The 9,207-nt window shown below is 45.9% G+C and overlaps 1 protein-coding gene across 1 annotated transcript; it reads left to right on the forward strand.

Annotated features, from left to right (window-relative positions):
- The first annotated feature begins 3,084 nt into the window (after positions 1-3,084).
- LOC139367385 (uncharacterized) lies at positions 3,085-3,725 on the forward strand. The gene is made up of 2 exons (XM_071105580.1): positions 3,085-3,471; positions 3,537-3,725. Exons 1-2 carry the CDS (start codon positions 3,085-3,087, stop codon positions 3,723-3,725), a joined length of 576 nt encoding a protein of 191 aa, XP_070961681.1.
- The last annotated feature ends 5,482 nt before the right edge of the window (positions 3,726-9,207 follow it).

Consider the following 9,207-nt stretch of genomic DNA (forward strand, 5'->3'; position numbering starts at 1 on the left):
CACCTGGAGGATGTTGATACTGTATTACACCTGGAGGATGTTGATACTGTATTACACCTGGATGATGTTGATACTGTATTACACATGGAGGATGTTGATACTGTATTACACCTGGAGGATGTTGATACTGTATTACACATGGAGGATGTTGATACTGTTGGAGGATGTTGATACTGTATTACACCTGGAGGATGTTGATACTGTATTACACCTGGAGGATGTTGATACTGTATTACACATGGAGGATGTTGATACTGTATTACACCTGGAGGATGTTGATACTGTATTACACGTGGTCTACCTCTATAATAGTAGACCCATAGTGATATGTAAACCTCTATAATAGCAGGCCCATAGTGATATGTAAACCTCTCTAGTAGTAGACCTACATAGTGATATGTAAACCTCTATAATAGTAGACCTACATAGTGATATGTAAACCTCTCTAGTAGTAGACCCATAGTGATATGTAAACCTCTCTAGTAGTAGACCTACATAGTGATATGTAAACCTCTCTAGTAGTAGACCTACATAGTGATATGTAAACCTCTCTAGTAGTAGACCTACATAGTGATATGTAAACCTCTCTAATAGTAGACCTAGTAGTAGACCTACATAGTGATATGTAAACCTCTCTAGTAGTAGACCTACATAGTGATATGTAAACCTCTCTAGTAGTAGACCCATAGTGATATGTAAACCTCTCTAGTAGTAGACCTACATAGTGATATGTAAACCTCTCTAGTAGTAGACCTACATAGTGATATGTAAACCTCTCTAATAGTAGACCTAGTAGTAGACCTACATAGTGATATGTAAACCTCTCTAGTAGTAGACCTACATAGTGATATGTAAACCTCTCTAGTAGTAGACCCATAGTGATATGTAAACCTCTCTAGTAGTAGACCTACATAGTGATATGTAAACCTCTCTAGTAGTAGACCCATAGTGATATGTAAACCTCTCTAGTAGTAGACCTACATAGTGATATGTAAACCTCTCTAGTAGTAGACCTACATAGAGATATGTAGGAGACCCATAGAGATATTTAAACTTTCTGTAAGGTAGAAATGTCTAGCTTTGTGTAATTCAGAAATTACTACGTTTCTGCCCACTGAAGGTGTCTGTCTGAAAATGACTGTCATGTTAACTTGTTCAGATTCTTTACGGACAAGTGTATTATTATACTTTATTTAAAATGACAAGTCAGTTAAGAACAAATCCTTATTTTCAATGACAGTCTAGGAACAGTGGTTCTAACTGCCTTGTTCAGAGTGAGAACGACAGATTTGCTCCTTGTCAGCTCTGGGATCCGAACTTGCAACCCTTGCGGTTGCTAGCCCAACGCTCTAACCACTAGGCTACCCTGCCGCCCTATTGACATGCAGTGAGGCTTATACAAGTAAAACATTGTCCACTAGCAGTTGTATGGCAAAAAAAAATAACAAAAAAATTACACCAAAAAACTGCAAGACAAAAAAACACAACGTTTGTATAATTAGTCATGCTTACAGGATCTAGAAGTCGTGTAACCTTTTCAACTGGGTAGAAGAGAATCACAGAGGACAAGCGTGTTACAGTTACCGTGACAATGAGGAGAGGATGATTACCTCTCGCCCCCGTGGCTGCGCTGCAAAGTCAATCTTGAAACGTCAGGTATCCATGTTGGACTCAGTGAGTCCGGAGACATCTCTCTCTCTCTCTCTCTCTCTCTCTCTCTCTCTCTCTCTCTCTACTGGAGAAAACAGATTAATCAAATGTACAGCGTAACAGTACGGTGAGAAGGATTAGTAATACAACTGCCGAAGAAGAAGAAGAAGAAGAAGAAGAAGAAGAAGAAAGATGTAGTGCTGGAGGGAAAACAACTTGAAACGTCTGCAAAACGTCTGCAAAACGTCTGCAAAACGTCTGCCAAACGACTGCAAAACGTCTGCAAAACGTCTGCCAAACGACTGCAAAACGTCTGCAAAACGTCTGCCAAACGACTGCAAAACGTCTGCAAAACGTCTGCAAAACGTCTGCAAAACGTCTGCAAAACGTCTGCAAAACGTCTGCAAAACGTATGCAAAACGTCTGCAAAACGTCTGCCAAACGACTGCAAAACGTCTGCAAAACGTCTGCAAAACGTATGCAAAACGTCTGCAAAACGTCTGCAAAACGTCTGCAAAACGTCTGCCAAACGACTGCAAAACGTCTGCAAAACGTCTGCAAAACGTCTGCCAAACGTCTGCAAAACGTATGCAAAACGTCTGCCAAACGACTGCAAAACGTCTGCAAAACGTCTGCAAAACGTCTGCCAAACGACTGCAAAACGTCTGCAAAACGTCTGCAAAACGTATGCAAAACGTCTGCAAAACGTCTGCCAAACGACTGCAAAACGTCTGCAAAACGTCTGCAAAACGTATGCAAAACGTCTGCAAAACGTCTGCAAAACGTCTGCAAAACGTCTGCCAAACGACTGCAAAACGTCTGCAAAACGTCTGCAAAACGTCTGCCAAACGTCTGCAAAACGTCTGCAAAACGTCTGCAAAACGTCTGCAAAATCAGCCGTACAAGTACAAGAGTCGCTGAATCCAGAGGCACTTTAACACCTGGCTTTGATTGAAGACGATCGAGATTGAACTTGGCCTGATGGTTAAACACTCAAGCAAGCTGTTGAAGGTGCTGAATCAATGAACGAACCAATGAGTGAGTCAATAGACTAGTAGTAGGAAGCCACACTGCAACCATATTATTAATAGAATGGCCAGTAATGTTCGTTCTAGACCTACCTATTTCTATGACCGCAACCATCTGCTTACAATGAAGACTCACACTGTGACAAAAAGAGCTGTTATATATATATTATTATATATTATATATATATATATATATATATTATATATTATATATATTATATAATATATATATATATATTATATATATTACGGGCCTGCATGTTATAATAATGCAATGTTAGGTGAAAAGACGAAAGTTCATTCATCTGTAGCTGTGGTTCTCAAACGTTTTTGGTTACTGTACCACCAAGTACATTTTGCTCTGCCTGGAGTACCCCTGAAGGACCCCCACCTGAAGAACCCCCTCATGAAACTCCCCGTCCTGAAGAATCCCCTCCTGAAGGACACCAAACTGAAGAACCCCCTCATGAACCCCCTCATGAAACTCCCCCTCCTGAAGAATCCCCTCCTGAAGGACACCCCCCTGAAGAACCCCCTCATGTACCCCCTCATGAAACTCCCCCTCCTGAAGAATCCCCTCATGAACCCCTTCATGAAACTCCCCCTCCTGAAGAACCCCCTCATGAAACTCCCCCTCCTGAAGGACACCCTCATGAAGAACCCCCTCATGAAGAATCCCCTCCTGAAGGACACCCTCCTGAAGAACCCCCTCCTGAAGAATCCCCTCCTGAAGGACACCCTCCTGAAGAACACCCTCCTGAAGGACACCCTCCTGAAGAACCCCCTCCTGAAGGTCACCATCCCGAAGAACCCCCTCCTGAAGGACACCCCCCTGAAGCACCCCCCCCCCCCCTGAAGAACCCCCTCCTGAAGGTCACCATCCTGAAGAACCCCCTCCTGAAGAACCCCCTCTTGAAGGACACCATCCTGAAGAACCACCTCCTGAAGAACCCCCTCCTGAAGGACACCCTTCTGAAGCACCCCCTCCTGAAGAACCCCCTCCTGAAGAACCCCCTCCTGAAGGACATCCTCCTCATGTGCTTCTAGGTAGTCGAGAACCCCTGATGTATAGTAGCTATGTACTCAACACTGTACACATTGCCTTTCGGTAGTAGATAGGAGGATGTGGGGATGAGAGCGGAGCGGAGTGAGAAGCTGTTCGTTCTGACAGTGCTGACCGTGTCAGGTAAGTCAAGGAGATAGTAGTAATATGATCAGACATGTAAAAAGGCTAGGCCTTGCCACTCCTCATGTGTTATTTATAGAGGTATGCCATTACTGAGCAGTGCTGCATGTAGAGGGGATGAGGGATATGGGGGGATGGGCAGGGGGGGGCGTTTTAGCTGAGTGAGAGAGACAGCTAGACGGGTCAATGATGAAAAAAGGTTCTCAAAAGTGATTTTAAAAAATAAATTAAAAAGGTAAATATTTAAAGTGTGAAACACTTTTTCTGTTCCCTTGAGTATTACCTACGCACATTCTGGGTTTGTTGCAATAAATTATTGTTAAAAATCAGATTTTGTTTTTATAAGATTGTTAAATTTACCTTTTAAAATAAACGTTTTTTGGTATGACCATGAATGTTTTGGAAATTATTTGTTTTCGGAGCATTATTTATAGAAAATAATAGTAAAATAGGAATATATATATGTTATATATACAGTATATATATATATTTCAGATATTCAACCTCTAGTATTGGACTGGCAGTGTTGGATGGTGTTGTAGGACTGGCGGTGTTGGATGGTGTTGTAGGACTGGCGGTGTTGGACTGGCGGTGTTGGATGGTGTTGTAGGACTGGCGGTGTTGGATGGTGTTGTAGGACTGGCGGTGTTGGACTGGCGGTGTTGGATGGTGTTGTAGGACTGGCGGTGTTGGATGGTGTTGTAGGACTGGCGGTGTTGGACTGGCGGTGTTGGATGGTTTTGTAGGACTGGCGGTGTTGGATGGTGTTGTAGGACTGGCGGTGTTGGACTGGCGGTGTTGGATAGTGTTGTAGGACTGGCGGTGTTGGATGGTGTTGTAGGACTGGCGGTGTTGGATGGTGTTGTAGGACTGGCGGTGTTGGATAGTGTTGTAGGACTGGCGGTGTTGGATTATGTTGTTGGACTGGCGGTGTTGGATGGTGTTGTAGGACTGGCGGTGTTGGATAGTGTTGTAGGACTGGCGGTGTTGGATAGTGTTGTAGGACTGGCGGTGTTGGATAGTGTTGTAGGACTGGCGGTGTTGGATAGTGTTGTAGGACTGGCGGTGTTGGATGGTGTTGTAGGACTGGCGGTGTTGGATGGTGTTGTAGGACTGGCGGTGTTGGATGGTGTTGTTGGACTGGCGGTGTTGGATGGTGTTGTAGGACTGGCGGTGTTGGATAGTGTTGTAGGACTGGCGGTGTTGGATGGTGTTGTAGGACTGGCGGTGTTGGATGGTGTTGTAGGACTGGCGGTGTTGGATTATGTTGTTGGACTGGCGGTGTTGGATGGTGTTGTAGGACTGGCGGTGTTGGATTATGTTGTTGGACTGGCGGTGTTGGATGGTGTTGTAGGACTGGCGGTGTTGGATGGTGTTGTAGGACTGGCGGTGTTGGACTGGCGGTGTTGGATAGTGTTGTAGGACTGGCGGTGTTGGATAGTGTTGTAGGACTGGCAGTGTTGGATAGTGTTGTAGGACTGGCGGTGTTGGATGGTGTTGTAGGACTGGCGGTGTTGGACTGGCGGTGTTGGATGGTGTTGTAGGACTGGCGGTGTTGGATGGTGTTGTAGGACTGGCGGTGTTGGATGGTGTTGTAGGACTGGCAGTGTTGGATGGTGTTGTAGGACTGGCGGTGTTGGATTATGTTGTTGGACTGACGGTGTTGGATGGTGTTGTAGGACTGGCGGTGTTGGATTATGTTGTTGGACTGGCAGTGTTGGATGGTGTTGTAGGACTGGCGGTGTTGGATGGTGTTGTAGGACTGGCGGTGTTGGACTGGCGGTGTTGGATGGTGTTGTTGGACTGGCGGTGTTGGATGGTGTTGTAGGACTGGCGGTGTTGGATGGTGTTGTAGGACTGGCGGTGTTGGATGGTGTTGTTGGACTGGCGGTGTTGGATGGTGTTGTTGGACTGGCTTCACTCTGATGTGCACCCAACACTTGTATTGATACAAAAACAAACTAGAAAAAGTACATTAACAAAATAAAATGTGTGTACTTGCTAGCTTGTCTTGAAGTATTTATGGTTGACCGCATAGCCAGAACATGTGAAAGTTGGTTTGGTGCTTTGGCTTGAACAGTTCTTTTTTATTGACATTTAAATAGTTATAGTTTATTACATTTTGAAAATGTTGAAGTTGATTTAATGTTTGGAGTTGAAATGGCCTAAGAGCAGTGGCATTTGACATGTCTACCACCATGGTCTTATGATGAACATTGAATCATAAAGCTCTCGTTGGGCTCCCAAGTGGCGCAGCTGTCTGAGGCACTGCATCTCAGTGCTAGAGGCATCACTACAGACCCTGGTTAGATCCCGGACTGTATCACAACCAGTTGTGATCGGGAGTACCATAGGGCGCCGCACAATTGGCCCAGCGTCGTCCCCGGTTAGGGGAGGGTTTGTCCTAGGGTAGGCCGTCATTGTAAAATAAGAAATTGTTCTTAACTGACTTGCACTTAAAGGTGCCATAAAATGACAACACATATATATTATGTACCTGTGTTGTCATTTAAATCTATAGAAATTGAAATGCATTGGGTTTTATTAAGCAAATATGATTACAGTTCAAAAAGTACTAATATTAACAAGCGTTTGACAACAATCTGCGTTGAGTCTGTACCATTCAATGTTGGTTTGGTGTTTGTTGCTTTAACGGTTCAAGACCAGTGGAAAATCCCCAAAAACTGCATTTCTGGGGACTCCTGTAACGGTTTTCTTGACTTGACGGAGAGGCGGACCAAAGCGCAGTGTGGTTATTTTGACTCATGTTTAATAAAGCACTTCACATGAACAAACTAACAAGAACAAGAACAAGAACAAGAAACGTGAAAACCCAAAACAGTCCTATCTGGTGCAAACACAGAGACAAGAACAATCACCCACAAACGCACAGTGAAACCCAGGCTACCTAAGTATGATTCTCAGTCAGAGACAACTAATGACACCTGCCTCTGATTGAGAACCATACTAGGCCGAAACATAGAAATACCCCAAATCATAGAAAAACAAACATAGACTGCCCACCCCAACTCACGCCCTGAACATACTAAATAACGACAAAACGAAGGAAATAAAGGTCAGAACGTGACAGTACCCCCCCCCCCCCCCCAAAGGTGCGGACTCCGGCCGCAAAACCTTAACCTATAGGGGAGGGTCTGGGTGGCGGCCCCTGGCTGACTGGCGGCACTGGCGGCCCCTGGCTGACTGGCGGCCCCTGGCTGACTGGCGGCCCCTGGCTGACTGGCGGCACTGGCGGCCCCTGGCTGACTGGCGGCCCCTGGCTGACTGGCGGCCCCTGGCTGACTGGCGGCACTGGCGGCCCCTGGCTGACTGGCGGCCCCTGGCTGACTGGCGGCCCCTGGCTGACTGGCGGCCCCTGGCTGACAGGCGGCACTGGCGGCCCCTGGCTGACAGGCGGCACTGGCGGCCCCTGGCTGACTGGCGGCCCCTGGCTGACTGGCGGCCCCTGGCTGACTGGCGGCACTGGCGGCCCCTGGCTGACTGGCGGCCCCTGGCTGACTGGCGGCCCCTGGCTGACTGGCGGCCCATGGCTGACTGGCGGCACTGGCGGCCCCTGGCTGACTGGCGGCCCCTGGCTGAATAAAGGTCAGAACGTGACAATTCCGAATGATCATTATGGTTTTTACCATATGTCTTGTTTCACATAAACATGTTTTACAGGTCACTATTTGTGCTCCCACATTAAAACTGACTTTGATTGCAAGTGTGTATCTTAAGTATTGAAATTAAATATAGAAGGTGTTTCAGATAATTCAAAATGTATATTGGTTTTCAGTGGTTTTACTGAATTATGAGAAAACATTTTTTTGGGGGGGGGGGGAACCTGACAGGGAGTGGAAATGTAAACTTATCAAACATTTACGAGAGACTTAATAATCTTCTTAACCAGAGGGTCTCTCACGTGCGTCTTCGTGACGTCACATCCTGTCACATGAGTATCGTCAGGTGATTTGATCCAAAATGGCGACTTAATGTCGTACCCCATATAGCAGTATAGTAGATTAGAACACAAAATAATGGCAGAATAAAGCTTTGGACCGTTTTGTGACGATTTAAGCTGTTTAACATGTATATGGGTTGAATTTGGGGCTCCTGAGTGGCACAGTGGACTGAGGCACTGCGTTTCGGTGCTAGAGGTGTCATTACAGACCCTGGTTCGATTCCAGGCTGTATCACAACCGGCCGTGATCGGGAGTCCCATAGGGTGGCGCACAATTGGCCCGACGTCGTCCGGGTTTAGGCCGGCGTAGGCAGCCATTGTAAATAAGAATATGTTCTTAACTGACTTGTCTCGTTAAATTGAGTTTCCAAAAAAATGTGGGCCTTCGGACGGTTGCCCTAGTGACCGTTTTAATTACATTTCCCTTTGAACTCTTTCAGGACTCAGTAAAAGAGAAAGGTCACATAACATTTGTTTATATTATAATTGTTTTCCCCTCATCAACCTACACACAATTCCCCGTAATGAGAAAGCGAAAACAGGTTTGCAAATTTATTAAGAATTAAAAACAGAAATACCTTATGTAAGTATTCAGAACCTTTGCTGTTAAACTCTAAATTGAACTCAGGGGCATCCTGTTTCCATTGATCATCCTTCAGATGTTTCTACAACTTGATTGGAGTCCACCTGTGGTAAATTCAATATAAACAAATGTTATGTGACCTTTCTCTTTGATCCAGACACTGTGTACACGTCACGTGATTGACCCAGACACTGTGTACACGTCACGTGATTGACCCAGACACTGTGTACACGTCACGTGATTGACCCAGACACTGTGTACACGTCACGTGATTGACCCAGACACTGTGTACACGTCACGTGATTGACCCAGACACTGTGTACACGTCACGTGATTGACCCAGACACTGTGTACACGTCACGTGATTGACCCAGACACTGTGTACACGTCACGTGATTGACCCAGACACTGTGTACACGTCACGTGATTGACCCAGACACTGTGTGCACGTCACGTGATTGACCCAGACACTGTGTACACGTCACGTGATTGACCCAGACACTGTGTACACGTCACGTGATTGACCCAGACACTGTGTACACGTCACGTGATTGACCCAGACACTGTAAACTAGACAGAGGCTGTGTGCAAAATGGAACCCCTATTTCTAATATAGTCCACTACCTTTTGACCAGGTGCCCACTTAGGGTGAACAGGGTGTCGTGTGCCATATCAGACGCAGACCTGCATGTGGGAGATATGCTTCTGGGGGCAGAGGTGTCACTGCAAGGCGTAGAGAGATGCGGTCAAGGAGACAGAGATCCTTCCTGTCCATGCGGATCCTTGTCTGAAACATTTC

Source organism: Oncorhynchus clarkii, chromosome 16 (genome assembly GCF_045791955.1).
Source record: "Oncorhynchus clarkii lewisi isolate Uvic-CL-2024 chromosome 16, UVic_Ocla_1.0, whole genome shotgun sequence".
Classification (NCBI taxonomy): domain Eukaryota; kingdom Metazoa; phylum Chordata; class Actinopteri; order Salmoniformes; family Salmonidae; genus Oncorhynchus; species Oncorhynchus clarkii.

Bases quoted from the DNA above. Each gene is read 5' to 3' on its own strand.
- LOC139367385 (XM_071105580.1), top strand. From the start codon at position 3,085: ATGAAACTCCCCGTCCTGAAGAATCCCCTCCTGAAGGACACCAAACTG. The intron at 3,472-3,536 runs GTCACCATCCCG...CCCCCCCTGAAG, and splicing joins TGAAGAACCCCCTCCTGAAG to AACCCCCTCCTGAAGGTCAC.